Source organism: Pungitius pungitius, chromosome 19 (assembly GCF_949316345.1).
Source record: "Pungitius pungitius chromosome 19, fPunPun2.1, whole genome shotgun sequence".
NCBI lineage: Eukaryota > Metazoa > Chordata > Actinopteri > Perciformes > Gasterosteidae > Pungitius > Pungitius pungitius.
The window spans coordinates 901,229-918,143 of NC_084918.1; the positions used below are offsets into that span (position 1 = coordinate 901,229).

At 49.8% G+C, this 16,915-nt stretch overlaps 3 protein-coding genes across 3 annotated transcripts; 1 reads left to right on the top strand and 2 right to left on the bottom strand.

Moving 5' to 3' along the window:
* Window positions 1–526: 526 nt before the first annotated feature.
* On the bottom strand, window positions 527–2,850 carry si:ch73-264p11.1 (uncharacterized protein LOC100000923 homolog). The gene is made up of 4 exons (XM_037455393.2): window positions 2,504–2,850; window positions 2,312–2,375; window positions 2,001–2,202; window positions 527–1,917 (listed from the first exon to the last, which is right to left on the bottom strand). Exons 1-4 carry the CDS (start codon window positions 2,644–2,646, stop codon window positions 1,877–1,879), a joined length of 450 nt encoding a protein of 149 aa, XP_037311290.2. The 5' UTR covers window positions 2,647–2,850; the 3' UTR covers window positions 527–1,876.
* A 1,733-nt stretch (window positions 2,851–4,583) lies between these two features.
* Window positions 4,584–9,222, top strand: lipib (lipase, member Ib). The gene is made up of 10 exons (XM_037455392.2): window positions 4,584–4,668; window positions 5,786–6,171; window positions 6,561–6,669; window positions 6,964–7,065; window positions 7,346–7,435; window positions 7,529–7,696; window positions 7,939–8,028; window positions 8,112–8,220; window positions 8,293–8,466; window positions 8,699–9,222. The coding sequence occupies exons 1-10, from the start codon at window positions 4,617–4,619 to the stop codon at window positions 8,781–8,783; spliced, it is 1,365 nt and encodes a 454-aa protein (XP_037311289.1). The 5' UTR covers window positions 4,584–4,616; the 3' UTR covers window positions 8,784–9,222.
* Window positions 9,223–9,536: 314 nt separating this feature from the next.
* zgc:112982 (uncharacterized protein LOC503771 homolog) lies at window positions 9,537–16,342 on the bottom strand. Its single transcript, XM_037455388.2, has 11 exons — window positions 16,125–16,342; window positions 15,123–15,165; window positions 14,190–14,882; window positions 13,154–13,876; window positions 10,857–11,026; window positions 10,656–10,776; window positions 10,477–10,549; window positions 10,249–10,370; window positions 10,026–10,131; window positions 9,838–9,940; window positions 9,537–9,705 (listed from the first exon to the last, which is right to left on the bottom strand). The coding sequence occupies exons 2-11, from the start codon at window positions 15,155–15,157 to the stop codon at window positions 9,692–9,694; spliced, it is 2,160 nt and encodes a 719-aa protein (XP_037311285.2). The 5' UTR covers window positions 15,158–15,165; window positions 16,125–16,342; the 3' UTR covers window positions 9,537–9,691.
* Between the last annotated feature and the right edge of the window lie 573 nt (window positions 16,343–16,915).

A 16,915-nucleotide genomic window follows, 5' to 3' on the forward strand; every position in this document is an offset into this window, starting at 1 on the left:
TGGATTTTGTTTTCTGCACGAGAAGGTACATTTAGAGTAAAAAATAAACATTGACACATTATCTGCCCTTTAGAAAGATCAAAAGAGACATAAGCTCAGATGTTCATATAGTTCACGTGTCAAGGGCCAAGAAATGTACTGAATGGGATGTTTTATAGATAGAAAGGGGAATTGTCTCATTTCACTGCAAGTCAAACTGTATTTCTGTGCCTTGTCTTCTTCTTTTTTATCATTAGACATGTTTTCACCACAAGCGGGTAGATGTTGATGTTTACGGCTTTCTGTGTGTGTGTGTGTGTGTGTGTGTGTGTGTGTGTTCGTGTGTGGGGCTGTAAGCTGTGGTCTGACCAATGCACACGCTAAAAACTCAGCACTTGGTCCGGTTCCCATGCATCAACGTCTTCCGCAATTTCTTTTGGACACAAACTGCAGGCACCATACAGACATAATAAGTAAATAAAAACATATATATACATATATGTATATATATCTATACATATATATATAGTACAATCTCGGTTGGATGCTTCAGTTATTTTGGGTATAAAAAGTTTTAATAAATATAAACATCTGCTACTTCAAACTTGATGTCCAGACCCCCCAGACACAAACAATGAGTCACATCACATCATTTTATTTACTTAAATAAGCCTATATATATATATAAGAAAATTGCCCTAAAAAACAAATGTTGCTCCTGGGGTGTTAAAGCAGAGAGAGAGAGTCACACTTCTTGTGGAGGCGTGTGAAGGCAGACAGGAAGTGCAGTGAGGACAAACACACACATGTATACGTGTCTATGAGTCTACGTCTCGTGTGTGAAAATCAAGCTGTAAAGCAAAGACATAATTCATAATCTCAGTTGGATGCTTCAGTTATTTTGGGTATAAAAAGTTTTAATAAATATAAACATCTGCTACTTCAAACTTGATGTCCAGACACAAGCAATGAGTCACGTCACATTGTTTTATCTACTTAAATCAGCCTATTCTAGAAGAAAGCTAGTTCAGCTAAGCTCACGGAACAATGTCCATCATATTCATCAAATGAACCACAAAAACCACAAAACCTGTCTTGCTGTGAAATAACATCACATTTTTTAGGAAGATACTGAATCTACTTGTGCCTTAAATCTAAAACTGTGAATCAGTTTTGTTTTCCTCTGAACCCTGAAATCGTTTTGTCTGTGCAGGTCGGATCGATTGTTGCTGCTTTAAGTGAAAAATGGGCCGAAGGTCAAAAAATGCCAACTTCCTGTTTCAGTTTGTCTCACAGCTGGCGTGAAAGATATTGCGCTTTAGTTCCTCAGCTGAACACAAATGAAAGGTCACTGGAAAGCTGGAAATGTACCGAGCAGAAAGTAAAAAAAACGATCCTTCAGACAGAGAGCGGCGCATTAAAGAAGATCACACATCTCATAAGACAATAAAGCATGATTGTCACTCATCTTTTCTCCCACCTCGATGCTAACACTAGCATGTGTACATCGTCTCATGACGTTCGCCATCTTAGCTTAGCATGCTAACACTAGCATGTGTACATCGTCTCATGACGTTCGCCATCTTAGCTTAGCATGCTAACAATAGCGCTCTAGTAGCCCACTGCACGAAGCCATGAGTTTGAGGGACTGGAGCAGAAGATCAAAGGAAGCTCAAAGGGGAAAGCATGGACAGAAGGATTACGGTTCGCCCTCAGGGGACCACGATTCCTCAGCCTCCGCTTCTATTTACAGACATGAAAGCAGACGGAGAGTCCTGCTCTTCATCGTGTGTCCATTTGTCCAAATGTCCTCCTTCTCGCCTCTGAAGTTAGTCCGGCATGAGAACGTTGAGACACGTCCTCTGTCCACGCGTCTGGAGATCAATGCGAGGGACGTTCAGGGAGGCAAGACTTCCACGTAATCGGAGCTGGGAACATCTGCAAGAAGAATAAAGAAAGGGTCAAAAGGGGCCCACAAGATGCTGAGAGGAGGAGGACACGGAGGCCGGCGTAGGACGTACTCTCGTAGTCGTCGTCGTCCCCCTCGTTGGGCGGCGCCGGGGGCTGCGGGGGTTGGGGGGCTCTTGGGAGCGTGATCAACATGGCCGTCTTCCTTTTGACGGAGTGGCGCAGGTGCATGGCCAGGCCCTGGTTCCTCTTCTTGAAGTGACGGATCAGGTCGTCCAGAGTCTTGAAAAATGTCTCTTTGACGTGTCCTGCAGTCTGAAGGAAGAAGAAGAGCGTGGAGTGAGATGATGAAGATCACAGCCTGACGTTCTTAACCTGGATGATTTGTTTGATCTTCTGGCTGTGTGTGTGTGTGTGTGTTTACCATGAGCATATAGTGTCCAGTGTGTGTCTGCATCAGTCTGTACGTGTACACCACCCTCTGTTTACTGCAAACACACACAAGACGTTTCATTCATCATCAGGAGGTGGAGAGATGATACAAAAGTACACACACTAAATAGTACTCGGTGAACACAGTAAATAGTACTGTGTACACACAGTAAATAGTACTCACTACACACAGAGGCACATGGCCCCCTGGATGGTCTCACTGTCCCGGATCAGGTACGCTCCGTCCTTGTGCTTCGCCCCCAGAAGGTCCTCACACTGCTTCATGCTGATGGCGCCGTGGTAACAGACGGGCAGAGCCGTCGCCATGGTGAGGAAAGACACCCACCACACGCACAAACACACACACACACACACACGCACAGAAGGTCTCAGTGCAGCTTCATCCCAGAGGGAAAGAGCCAGTCTCTCCCAGTGGGACTTAACAAAGAGGAGTCCAGAGGTGGAGAGAGGTGGAGAGAGGTGGAGAGAGGTGGAGGTATTAAGACGTGTGCACGCGGAAAGAAGAGAACCACTGAGGTTAGTGTTAGTCACAGGAAGTACAAAATGTGTGAGAGAGACACAGAGAGAGAGAGAGAGAGAGGGGGGGGGGTTATGGCATCACTGAGTTTCAGCCGAGCCGTCCATCGAGCGTCAGGTTCACCACCAAATGTGTGAGAGAGAGAACTCTGCCAGTACTGTAACCGTTTGACACACACACACACACACGCACACGCACACACACACACACACACACGCACACACACACACACTCACACACACTCACACACACTCACACACACACACACACACACACACGCACACACGCACACACACACACACACGCACACGCACACACACACACACGCACACACACACACACTCACACACACTCACACACACTCACACACACACACACGCACACGCACACGCACACACACGCGCACGCGCACGCACACGCACACGCACTCACGCACTCTCACACACACACACACACACACACACACACACACACACACACTCACACACACACACACACTCACACACTCTCACACACACACACACACACACACGCACACGCGCACACGCACGCACACGCGCACGCGCACACACACTCACACACACACACACACTCACACACACACACACACACACACACGCACGCGCACGCGCACGCACACGCACACGCACACGCACACACGCACACACACACACTCACACACTCACACACTCACACACACACACACACACACACACGCACACGCACACGCACGCACACGCGCACGCGCACGCACACGCACACACACACACACACTCTCTTGTCTTCCACTGACAGGCAGGCTCCCACTTTGTGGCTCTTGTGAGACGATCAATAATATTCACTCATTTGCATCTTACTGCTGACGTTGAAGTTTCCATTGAAGGAAAGTTTGTGTAAGATTGAAAATAGAGGAAAGTATTTTGGTTGGATGTTACAGGATAAAGATATTTACATGTGTTTCATTCAAAATAAACAAATAATATAAATATATAATATAAAATATTTTCCAGTTATCATTAATCAATCAATTATCTAGGGTTCATCCTGTGAGGAGCATGAACATCTGCCCCAAACATCTCCTCTTTATCTTTGATTCACAGCTTCAGATGCGTTTCCCTTGATGTCCTCCATGCTGACCTCATGCTGCTGGTCCCGTAATCTCCTCCTGCGGCCTGAAGGTAAGCTGCTTACCTGGCCAGGACGCCGTGACCTCACACCCACCTCCCACCCGGCGGCCCACCTGTCAATCACGCGCTCTTATTCTGAAGGCTCCTTTAACGGCTGTTAAATTACACGATGGCCTCGGTGAGCTGGAGCTATTAATACCCCACATGGTGGAAGCTGCTCAGTAATCAGTGGCTGAGATCAGCCCCCCCCACGCCACGTCCCCACATCGTATGCCTGCCAAGATGCTGTGAGTGACTTTAATAAGCAGCAAAAGTGTGTGGTTTTAAATTTGGATCAGTGTTCAACTTTATTTTGAAATAAAAATACATCAAAGTAAGTTTTAAGCGAGTTGAAGCTCTTGAAAGACACAAATATGTGTTTTCTTTGATCTTCTTTCTCCACATCTGCACCTCCTCGTCCTCCTCCTCCTCCTCTGGGATCATTATGCTTCCTTGTTTACTCCCCCTTGTTTCCTCTGCATCCTTCTATAGGCCACCTCTCCCTCCTCCCTCCCTCCCTCCCTCCTTCAGAGCTCCTTCCCCCTCTCCGTCCTCACCTCCATCACCTCCATCATCTCCGTGGTGGAAGCAGGATGTCGCCCCGCAGGCTGCTGCTCCTGCTGCTTCTCCTCGGGCTCTGCAAAGGTAAGAAAAGCTGCACTTACACACACACACACACATAAACATATACATATATACATGTATATGTATATGTTTACACATATAGCCGGTTACACTTCAGGTCTTTGGTCACCGGAGACAGAACTAAGTGTGTGACTGCAGACAGAAACCATTTAGGAGAAAACTGATTGTTTAAAGTCCCTCATGTTAAAGCCTGCTGGTATGAAAGTAAATATACACCAGGTCACACACACACACACACACAGCTATTCATAGTGTGCTAATGTGTGTGTTGGAGGCTGGATTGGGGCCACTTCCACCATCTGCTGTCCAGCGGGGGGTGAGGTGTATTTTATTAAAGCAGCCTGATCCTATTGACAGCAGTGGCGCACTTCTTTGTGTCTTTGTGTCTTTGTGTGTCTGTGTGTCTGTGTGTCGTAGAGGCAGGGGGGCTACAACACGGTTAGCTTAGCAAATATCTGCTTCATCCCTGAAGGGTTGAGATGAGAAGACTCGATTAGCTTAGCTTAGCATATGGAGGCAACCCGTTAAACCTCTTTGGTGCGAAGCGAACCGAAAGCAGGGCCGATAATCTGAAGTAAACTACTAATCTAATCTGCATGAAACCCACAAACAATGAGGACCGAACACCGTCCTCCACCCGGTGAAGAAGCGTTGACCTTCTTGTCTCCTGGGTGAAGGTCCCCTGTTTTACGGACCTCCATCAAGAGAATGTACCAACAATACGGACCTTTAGGAGCGATCGCTCATTTACTCCAAGTCTGAATCTCCTTGAACCCAATTAAAAGGACACTTGGTCCAGGATGTCAGACTCGTCGGTGTGGGATTAATCGCTTAGAAGACTCGACCCTTTAAATAGACGAGTTTAATCCACAGGATCCGGATCTCGTTGTCCCCTCGCTGTTGTTATTCGTTGTGTAACAAGTGTTCAGTGACCATCATCACTGTGTGGGACATCTGTCTGGCTCCATTAGAAACATTCCTGGTCTCCTGTTGGGGCTTCAGCGACCTTTGACCCGTCACATCGTCTTTATTCAACTTCATCCACTTTGTGTGTGTGTCGGCCGTCCCCCCCCGGCGTCCCCTCACTGACCACAGAGAGTCTTTTTGTGGCGTTCAGGCCTGGAGGCGAGCGGCGAGTCCTGCGACGACTTCACGGACCTGGACCTGTCGCACTGCCTGGTGGGAACCAGCCTGTACGTGCGGCTGCTGCTCTACACGCGCTCCAACCCCGACTGCGGCCGCGAGCTGGACCACCACCGCCCGACCTCCCAGCCGCTCTTCAACCTGTCGCGCCCCACCGCCTTCGTGGTCCACGGCTACCGGCCCACCGGGGCGCCCCCCATCTGGATCGACCACCTGGTCCACCTGCTGGTGGAGCAGCGGGACATGAACGTGGTGGTGGTGGACTGGAACAAGGGGGCGGCCAACCTCAACTACTTCATCGCCGTCAGCTACACCCGGGAGGCGGCGCACAACCTGACCGGCTTCATCGCCACCATGCAGGTGAGGCGCCACCATGCAGGTGAGGCGCCACCATGCAGGTGAGGCGCCTCCGCCTGGCGTAGCTCCCGGTTCGGGTGGTGGGCGGTTGGAGGCCAGCTGGTGGAGCATTTAGCTGCTGAGGAGGTGGAGGAGACCAAAAACAGAGCAAAAAGAGAGACTATTGCTGCCGTTTCACTGCTGGATTGAAACTCTGTAAAATAATAAATAATAGTCTGCATATAAAACTATTTAAACTCTTTGTCCCTTTATTAATAGTATTCTGATTAAACCCAGTATTTGTGAACAAAGATCCGTGATTATATAAAAACAGGGACAATGTACTTATTAGGAGATAATATTCTAGTTCTTTAAATCTTTATAATGAAGAGGTTTAAACGTGTCCCCCCCAGGAAGGAGGAGCCTCTCTGAGCTCCGTGCACCTCATCGGCGTGAGCCTGGGGGCTCACCTGGCCGGATACGTGGGAGCAAACCTGGGGGGGAAGATCGGACGGATCACAGGTGAGGGAACGCCGAGGAGCAGGAAGGGGGGAGGAGGGGGGGGGGGAACATTCATTCACAAAGTGAGTTGGAAATAAGGATTAATGAATGAAATATGACAGTTGTTGATTGTTTTAAAGTGTAAAGCAGCAGAAGGTTTTAATTCTCTTATAAAACGTGGAAGCACTTTTCTGACAGGCAGCAGGACTTAAGGGTGAGAAGGTGAAACATTTGACCTACGACCTGCTGAAGGTGCTCTGCTCTGTGGTCGAGGGTCTTAAGAAGTCCGGTTCACCCTCCGTCCTGGTCCTGCAGGTCTGGACCCGGCCGGCCCGATGTTCACCAGCGCCACGGAGGAGGAGCGGCTGGACCCTTCAGACGCCACGTTTGTGGACGTGCTCCACACCGACATGAACTGTGAGCTGCTCCACCTTCTACGTCACCTTTAGGTCCCTCCCAGTCCACGTGGGGAATATTTAATAGTCTGCAAAACTTTTATTAAACATCACACACTTTAGAAATGTATAAATATTAATATTCATAATATTTAGGAATCAGCTTCATTCTTCTCTCATTCAATTCTGCTCATGTTTTTTTGGGGGGGGGCGGGGGTATTCATTTTTGTATTTGTCTGGTTTTATTTCCCACGGTAATGTGTGACACGTGACCCACACGTCGCGTGTCTCCCCTCGTGCAGCATTCGGCCTCCAAGGAGCTCACGGCCACATCGACTTCTACGCCAACGGGGGGGCCGACCAGCCGGGGTGTCCCAAGACCATCTTCGCAGGTCAACGCGCGCGCACACACGCACACACACGCGCGCGCGCTCGCGCACGCACGCACGCGGACCAGCACTCACTGCAGGGTTGGTCTCCTACAGGTAAGTCGTACTTCGTGTGCGACCACCAGCGCTCCGTGTTCCTGTACCTGTGCGCGCTGAACCGGAGCTGCAGCCTCACCGGCTACCCGTGCGCCTCCTACGGGGACTTCCTGCAGGGCCGCTGCCTGCAGTGCGAGACCTTCCGGCCCGCGGCCTGCCCCCTGCTGGGTGAGCGCCGCCACCCCCGCGTCCACTTTGTTCTATTTCTAATATTACCGTTCATTTATTTTGATGTTTTTATTATTTAAAAAGCGAATATTTCTAATGTATCTTTTTTGTTTCAGAACCAGTGTTAGTGTTTATGAAATAATAACATCTGGTAGGTGTAGAAAGGTTCTAATACAAGCTTGACATCTGCTCTCCTGCGTGGGTGTGTGTGTGTGTGTGTGTGTGTGTGTGTGTGTCTGCAGGCTACGACCTGACCCCCTGGAGAGAGACTCTGCTGCGACTCGGTCAGACCAAAGTCTTCTTCAGCACCACGGCGGCGCCGCCCTACAGCAGTGAGTCCATCGGCAGCGTGTACCACACACCGAGGTACTGGAGGGGTATTTATCACGTGTGTGTGTGTGTGTGTGTGTGGCAGAGCTGAACTACAGAGTGGACATGGTGACCTGGAACCAGTACCTCCGCTGGGGGGTCGTCTACATCCGGCTGCACAGCGGCAGGAACTTCACCGAGGTCCGAATAGACCAGTGAGTTCTGAACAGGAAGTAGAGCCCCACACTGACAGGAAGTAGAGCCCCCTCTAAAGTGCCTCCCCACAGGAAGCGGCTGCGGTTCGAGCAGTACACGTCCACGCGGCTGCTGGCCCAGTTCGACGAGGACCTGCCGCAGGTCCAGAAGATCTCCATGCGGATCAATACGGGCAACGTGATCGGGCCCCGGTACAAGATCCGACTGCTGAGGATCCGCTTCACGCCGCTGGAGCGGCCCGAGAGGTCGGTTCCGTTGCCATGGTTACCCAAATGAATGATGAACATGAATCTCATGGCGCTCATTGGTTGTTTTGATTAATAAGTGAAATCTGTGAGTTCTTCTTCTCTGACGCGGATTATAAAGAACAAGCTAAAAGGGGACAAATGGAGGGAAATGTTTCTGATGGCGGTCACATGACCTCGTTGATGTAATTGAATAGTTTCCTGTCAATCAGCTGGTTGATCCCACCCACAGGCCTCTGATGTGCCGTTATGACATCATCATGGAGGAGAACATGGAGGTGGCGTTCCGACCTTTGCCCTGCGGCTCCCACCTCTGACTCCCTGGCAACCCTCACCTCCTCCTCCTCCTCCTCCTCTTCCTCCTCCTCCTTCTGCTGAAATGCACCTGAACAAAGAAGAACCCCCCCACAGCCCCTCTGGGTGCCACAGAAGGAGCTGATGTTATTAGTATTTAATCACAGAGGTCAGAGAAGTGACATAAAAGTTGAAAAGAATTGACATTAACAAGAAACTAATGTTTGTTTGATAAATTGATCCCGTTATTGATCCTTGATCAATGAGCTTCTGACCTCCGCGTGCCTTCGACGCCGCCGTCGCCATGACAACGTCTCGTTGGTCCACAAGGACCTCGAGGTGTTCACCTCGGTGGTTTCCTGTCGAACGGACGCCGTTGTAGTTTTTCTTTTGTTAAAATGAGGCGAAACAGAACTCTGAACCTCAAATGTCTTCTGTGTGTTTTTCACTGGTTTGAAATAAAAAAAACTGAAGGAAGCTGAACGACATGAAGTGATTTTCTTTAAATGACAATCTATACATTTAGATTTCCTTTGTGCAGATACCGCAACAAATTAGAATTTAGTAGAATGTATGTTAATGTAGATTTATGTAGATTTCTTCACTTGCATCATACGGTTACATCCTTTTATTAAACAAACAAAATAACCACATACTTTATAGAAGAAAATTATATTTACTTCTAACATGGCAGATAAAATGAAATCATCCGGATATTTTAACCAAGAGATCAAATGGACATCTCACGATTAAATCTAAATAAAAAGACACAAAAATCTAATTGACAAAACGTTTTATTCATCAGAAAGAAAAACTTGTGGAGACAAAAGAGGAGATGAGGTCATAGGTCGGCGTGCTGCTCTTCACAGTTTGGTGCCACAATCTCTTAATCGGCTGCTCCTTTGTTGTAAAGACAGAACCGGGGGTCCGGTCACCAGCTGGGCCCTAGGGGGTCAGAGGTCAGAGGGGAATACAGGTCACACCGACAGGTAGAAACAACAGAGGGGGGGAAGCTTTGGAGCAGCTCAGGTGTCTCATAGCCGACCCCCCCATGTTTATATAACGTCTCCTCGGTACCTGGGGGGTGGCTGCCGTGGTTCTGATGCCTCATCGGCCCGAGCCGGATCCCGGGCTCAGTGTTCCTGTGCTGGGGGGCGTAAGGACCTCCTCTCCTCGGCCCCTGAGGACGGAGACAAAAGGGGTTAAAGTCAGCAGCCCCCCCCCCCCCCCATATGGGAGTCACATGACCCGCCTGCGAGGCTCACCGTGGGTCCTTCTCGTCTCCGGCCCGGCGCCTCGGCCCAGAAGGAGACGCCCCCGTCCTCCATCGGAGACGCTTGGTCCTGGTCGCTGTAGTCGAAGCCCGACTCGCTGTAGGGATGAGGGGGGGGGGGGGGGGGGGGGGCTTTTAGTTCTCCATAACACGGGCCTGAGTGGACCCTTCATCCGAGTGATGATGAAGAGGAGCAATGAGGGGTGTGACCTCACCCGCTGGGCCCCAGGGGGCGCTGTGACACGTTGCTGCCCGATATCGTGACCTTGACCCCCTCCAGCCTCTCCTGCCTCCTCCTCTCGAGGTCGTGCCTCAGGTCGCCCGGGCCTCGGACCGGCTGCACAACATCAATTCATCATCAAGGGTCAAAGCGCATCCGTTAGTCGTGGACTACCTGCGGGGGGGGGGGGGGGGGGGGGGGACGGGGGGCGGAGCCTCCTCACCTGCAGCGGCTCCAGTCGGGAGAAGAGCGGCTCGTCCTCGTCCAGCAGGGAGTTCAGGTTCAAGCTGAAGCCTCTGCAGGACAAACGAGGCCCGTTACTGTAACACTAAAATGCTGCAGTCAAATCAATCAATGAAAGCATATCGGTCAGAGGTCAGAGGTCAGAGACGGCGTCCCTACCGGTTCGAGCTGAACCGCTCGTCCAGCGTCAGCTCCTCCGAGCCGTCTTCATGGAAGCCGCCTTTCTGAGGCTCAGAGAACCGCTGGTTGAGGCTGAGCCCGTTGCCTCTGAAGTACTGATCTGAGGTCAGAGGGGAAAACGCTTTAACCAAGTATCTGTGGCTCAAATGTGCACCATGACCTGTGTTTGCCCCCACTGACCTTTGACCTGGTGCACCAGCGTGATGATCTCCTGGGCGAAGGTGCCGGAGCTGCTGGTGGACTCGCGGTACGTCCCAGAATGCTCCAGCATGGGCAGGAAGTCCAGCCGCTGGCGGCCCACGTTGACCAGGTCCAATGAGAGCTGGCGGTCCGAGGAGGTGCACAGCGAGCTGCGGGGGAGGGGGGGGCGAGGGGGGGGGTTACATCTAAAAAAGACTGATTCCTCCTTATTACTGCAGCAGTACTGACGTCCCATTTGATTACTTGAGCCCAAATACTCATCACATCTGGGTGAACAAAGACAACATCTGCACCTTACCTGCCGACTCACCTGTCCTCAGGTCCAACGATTAAAATGAATAAATCTAATGATGAAATTACACTTTCTTGTTTCTTGTTCTTCCGAGTTTGTTTCCTTATGGTTGAAATCAGCTAAATGACATGTGACGTAACAGATTAATATCCAAAAAAACCAAAGTGACAGAGAAGCCGCAGCAGGTAAATAAACGAGGAGTATTTGGGGGTCACCGAGTATTTCCGTCTCCTCCTTGTGGCGGTTTGTGAAAGCGTCTCTTTTAGAGGGAGATGAACGTGGGGGTTAAAGGTCACACTTCTTCCCTCCTCCTCCTCCTCCGTTTGATGCTCCTTCCCTGCCGGAGACATTCTTTCATTCCGTCCTTTTGATGACGTGAATGTCGACAGCTTCCTGTTCCCAAATGACTCGTTCATGTTCCAGACTTGACGCTGCAGGTTCTCCTCCATCAGCCTCGTTCCTCCTTCCACACGTTCCTATTTCGGACGTGTCCTCCTGCTGATGGCAGTGAATGGGCTGCGATCCCCTCGTCGTCATGGCAATGACGTCCTCAGCTGAAGGCTCTTGTTCATGACGGCTTTGTCTTCAGCAGCGTCTCTCAAACGATCAAAATGAAACCGGTGGTCAGAGATCTTTGTCTCAGCGGCTCCGACCGACTCGTCTTCACTTCCTTTCCTTCAGCTGTGGGGATTTCTCTTGCTGCTCTGAGAGGTTCCTCTGGGCCTTCACACCGTGGACCTGCTGTGACTCCTCCCCCCGCGTTGTGTCCAAAGGAGGCGGGCCCAAATCCAAACCCTTCACCTCCTCGTCACCTCCACAGAAGCTCTACTCCCTCCTTCACGTCTCCTGCTTCCTGCCACTCAACCCTTCATGAACACTTCTGATCACTGGTGTAACCACAAAACAAAGCTTCCACTTATTCACATCTTCGTCTTCGTTCAGACGAGTCGGGGAATCACGACCTCCTCGTCCCTCCGATCACGAGTTACGTCGTCCTTCCATTTTCAGTCCAGAAACTCCTGATCAAAGACTTCTCTCGAGGTCCAGGACGCGTTGAGGACTTTACAGAAACGTCCCTTCAAACATCCTTCTGCCCAAAGCCGGGTTCAGGTCTTCTGGAAATCATCTTGCACATGTTCGACTGGTGCAAAACGCAGCTGATCACCTTCTAACGGGCACAAGGAGGTTTGAGCACATTTCACTGATTTTAGTTTCACTGCCTGTACATTTCAGAATGTATTTCATTTGCTTTTAAATCTCTAAACGGTCTCCCCCCCACCGTACCTCTCTGACCTTCTGCACCTTCACACCCAGCCGATCTCAGGTCAGCTGACCAGCTGCTCCTGAAGGTTCCAGGCTCAGAGGGACGGAGCCTCTTCTGTTGCACCGTAGAAGCCTCCTCACGGTCTGATATTAAAACGCAGCCCTTTCCTTTGTCTTTTAACAGTACGCAGGTTGTTGGTTTTATGTGGACAGATATTTGATCTGAGCAGGACAGTCGATGCATTTATTTAGTATGTTTATTTTACTGTACAGCACTTTGGGAACCTTTGTGTTCATTTAAACTTGCTGTATAAATATAACGGATTGGATGTGATGTTCCACCAGAGGAGACGGGTCCAAACTCGTCCTCACGCACGTCGCTGTGGTTTTAAAGCGTCCTCGGACTGAATCCTGTCCTCTGACCAGTCGTCTTCTCCAGCTAGCAGCTTCCTGTCGGCCTCCATTCGTTAAGTTGTGCTTCGCGTTGCGGCACTTTGGGCCTTTTAGAACAAGGTCACTTCCCCAAAGGCTCCTCCTTCATCTCCTCAGCGAGCTTTGCCTCCTTGTAGCAGAACCAAACCCGGACCACAGGAACCACTTCAGATCCAGCTCCACTTCATTTCTTCTTCCTCCTGCGGCTTTCAAAGGAGCTCAGAGAGAAGTGTGAACCCCCCCCCTCCCCCCTCCCTCCCTCATAACCACATTTGAAATAATACTCTACCTGTGGTTCTTGGCAGGTCGGCTCATGTCCACTTTGATGGTGAGCGTTTCCTCGGTCATGTGGTTTCTTCTCTCCTCGGCCCACCCCCTCTGCCGGGGCATTTTAGGGTCCAAGTCGCTCCTCTGGGGGGGCCGCTCGGGGCCTCCGGCCCGGCGGGGTTCCCACTGCTGAGGTCCGTCTTCGTCTGCCCAGTCGGGCTCTCCGTCCCGGGGGTCCTCGTAGGCGTCTCCCCTGAAGGGCTGCCCCCCCGGCCCCCCTGGGGGAGGCTCTTGGTATCCTTGAGAGGACTGTGAGCGCGGCTGAATCCTTCCCGACTGCCCCCTGGCCGGGAGGGGGGCGCCCCTCCCCCGGTGGTTCACGGGCGCGTGCCTCGGGGGGGGGGGTCCTCCCTGCGGCGCGGGGTCCCTCCTGCCTTCGTGATAGTCAGAGTCCCCCCAGCTGTCTTGGAAATGGCGTCCTCTGGCGTCCCCTCGATGGCCCTGCGGCCTAAAGCGCTCCTGGGAGACGCCGGCCGGGCGGGGGCTCCTCTGTCGGTTGAAGTCGGGGTCAAAGTCGGGGTCGACATCTCCGCGATCGGCAAACTGTTCCCACCGCGGCCCCCCCCCCGCGCCGTGATCATGCTCCACGACGAGCGGCTCCGAGCGCCGGGCGCCTCCTCCGAGCTCGTCCCTGGGGGAGTCCACCGAGTAACGCTGCTCCCCAAAGTCCTCCTCATCCCTGTACCTGTGGCAGCATAAGAGGAGGTGACACGGTTCAGCCGTTATTCATTCACATAGCGCTCATCAAATATCTACGTGCTTATCGCTACGGTAACCATCAACAACTGTTTAACACATGCAGCTTTTCTACAGAATCAGGAGAGGAGGTAAAGCAGGAAGAGTTTAAGCCATGCAGACTACGCGTTACACCAGGAAGGAAAGATGAGGTGACAAAAGAAGGGTTTTGCGCTATGAGGGAAATCAGAAAGATGAGAATCCTCGTTATTCTTGGTTTCCTCTTTCGAACTGTGCTGCAAAGCATTCTGCTTGAAATTTACCCAAGGTGAGCGCCGTCATCCATTTCCCTCCTTTGCCTTTTAAAGGCGGGGTTCCTCTCCTGAGGGGAGTCCTCTCTTCGCCGCTCTCTGTTGGGACCCTGTGCGGGCCTCCTTCCTCTCTCCCTACCTGCTCCCCCTCTTTGGTCGTGCAACCTCACGACGGGACTGAGGTCCCTGAACCTCCCCCGGCCTCTGCCCTGCTCCCCTTTCCTCCAGCCGACCCCCGCCTCCCTCTGCTGGTGGTCCGAGTGACACAGCGGCGTTGCCGGCAACGTCTCCCTCGCCAGCCTCAGCGGCGACTGAGACAACGTGGTCCTGTTTTCATATCTCTGGAATAGCTCTCTAAAGCCTCCTCTGCGCCTCTCTCCTCCTCTTCCTCCTCTTCCTCTTCCTCCTGCTCCGTCCTGCAGAGGGGAAGGCCTTCGCTCTCCATCAAAGCTCGCCACACTGTGATGTGGCGACAGCCTGCGGCGGTAAAACTCTTCCTGGCTCGCGGGGCGCTGGTGCCCAAACTGCCGGTCCTCTGGGAAAGGAGGGCTCCTCCTCTGGGCCTCGTGGTGCATGTCCTCCCTGAAGGAGGTCCAGTGCTCTTCGAGGTCTTCTCGGGAGCGCCGGCTCCTCTCAGACGGACTCCCCTCGAGTTCTGTGACGGCTTTGGGAGGATTGAAGTTCGGTTCGTCCCACGGGAACCTCCTGAAGAGATAAATAAATATATTAAAGTTATGTCACAACCTCAGACGTAAAATCAACATTTACACATCATTCATTCAAGTATACAAAAAGCAGATTTAGTTTATTTTCTAAATATTTTATGATTACGTCGCATGTCATTTAGCTGACGCTTTTATCCAAAGCAACGTACAATAAGTGCATTTCAACCATTAGGAACCAAACCCAGAAGGAGAGGAAACAGGTTGCTTTGGAGCTGGTTACCTGTATCGTGGCGAGCCGGACCGTGGTCGTGACATTTGACAACCTTTAAAGGAAAGGACAGTTTTTACTCTGAGGTGTAAAGATGCAGCCTCAGCAAAAGCCACTTTTAACCCAATACAGGATCATTATTTGTATTAAAATGAATTGGACAGCCTATTTTCTGCCAAAAGTGACGAACAACCCAACAGCCTCTTCTATCCTCACGGCTTGTTACAAGGTTGTAGCTTTATTTGCGATTTAGGAAACAGTTTAAATGGAACCTATGAATTAACCAAAGTATGCACTATGCTAGAAACAGTTAGTATTTTAAGTCACCTTCAGCCTCAAAGTATTTTTCTACAACCGTTGAACTGGTTTTAATTCAAGATTTAATTCTGTAGAATAATTTGATGATTTCATATTTTATGAGTGAGCTTTAATCTTAAATCTAACACGATGATGATTCAAGATGTTTTCATTTGGCTGAATGTACAAACATGGAAACCAGTTCACAGGGAAACAGTTTCCATTGTTTTTAAGATATTAAGTCTTATAACTATTGACATTTGAACTGAAACTGACACCTTGGTCTTAATGGGCTTTAACGTTAGCTTCACATTAGCATGTTCCTAATCACACAAAATAATACTAAGCTCGATACAGATGTTACGTCTGGCAGTATCGCAGTAATAATCCAACGACAGCCTAATAATGAATGTTAACTTAATCAAAATTTCCGTGGGAGGTTAAAAGATGAAAGATCATTTTACGGGGAATTTGTTGACAAACATCTCCTTCCTCAACTTAGCCGTTAGCTTCGGAGCATACAAAGTTAGCCGAAAGCTATTGCTAGCTACTGTACGTGACATAGCACCCAGAGGTACTTTATATCATTTAACCAAACTGTCCGGGAGTCATCAACATTACCGAATAAATAGAGCGAACTATTCTCTTTATGACGCCAAATAGCGTTAGCAGCTAACGTCTCGTAACTTGGCGTTAGCTGACGTGAGTTGACTTTACCTTGGTCCTCGTTACGCGCCAGTCACCGCGGCTAACGTTAGCTAAAGCTAAAGCGAGGACAGACTGAAAAACACGCGATTCAACGGTACGTGCTTGTGGAATAAATCCGCTATTAGTAGCTAACGTTAAGGTTATGTTTAAACCCAAGTTAGCCCAATGTGTTGTTCTTCCCAAGAAACATGGCTGAGGTGATCGTCACAAAACTGAGTCCGTCGCTTCCGTCGTGGTGTTTTCAGAATAAAACTCGTAGTGTCTAAATCCACAGTCCAGCGCACACAAATAGCAAAACATCACGCTATAAAATGGGAAGAAATATTAAAATGAACAATTATAATATATTCACAGAACATTCTTTCTTCTAGCTGTTCAGTATCAATTACAATATACGGAACTCAAATTATTTTGAAAATGATTTTCTGTTCAGCTATTGGCTAAGATTTAACCACCATGTCTTCCTCTGTATCCCTGCATTTGTGGTGAATTTAAGTTCAACACCTCAGCTTTTAGTACTTTGCGTGTTGAGGCAACATTTATATTCAAATATTAAATGTAACTGCACTTGTCTTCAGATAACGCTTCACATATGTAAGGTTATAAATTATTTTATTTTTATTAAAAAGGATGGAAAGCTGTAAATTGTAGAAGTCAAAAAGATTAAATTCAACCCAGTCATTTTGATATCGGCGTGAGAAAAATAGTAAATTTCAATCATAATTCAAATTCAACTTATTTGTTCTCAAATATTTATAATGAATGAGGTTTTGATCGATCAAAGTCAATAACTACCACAT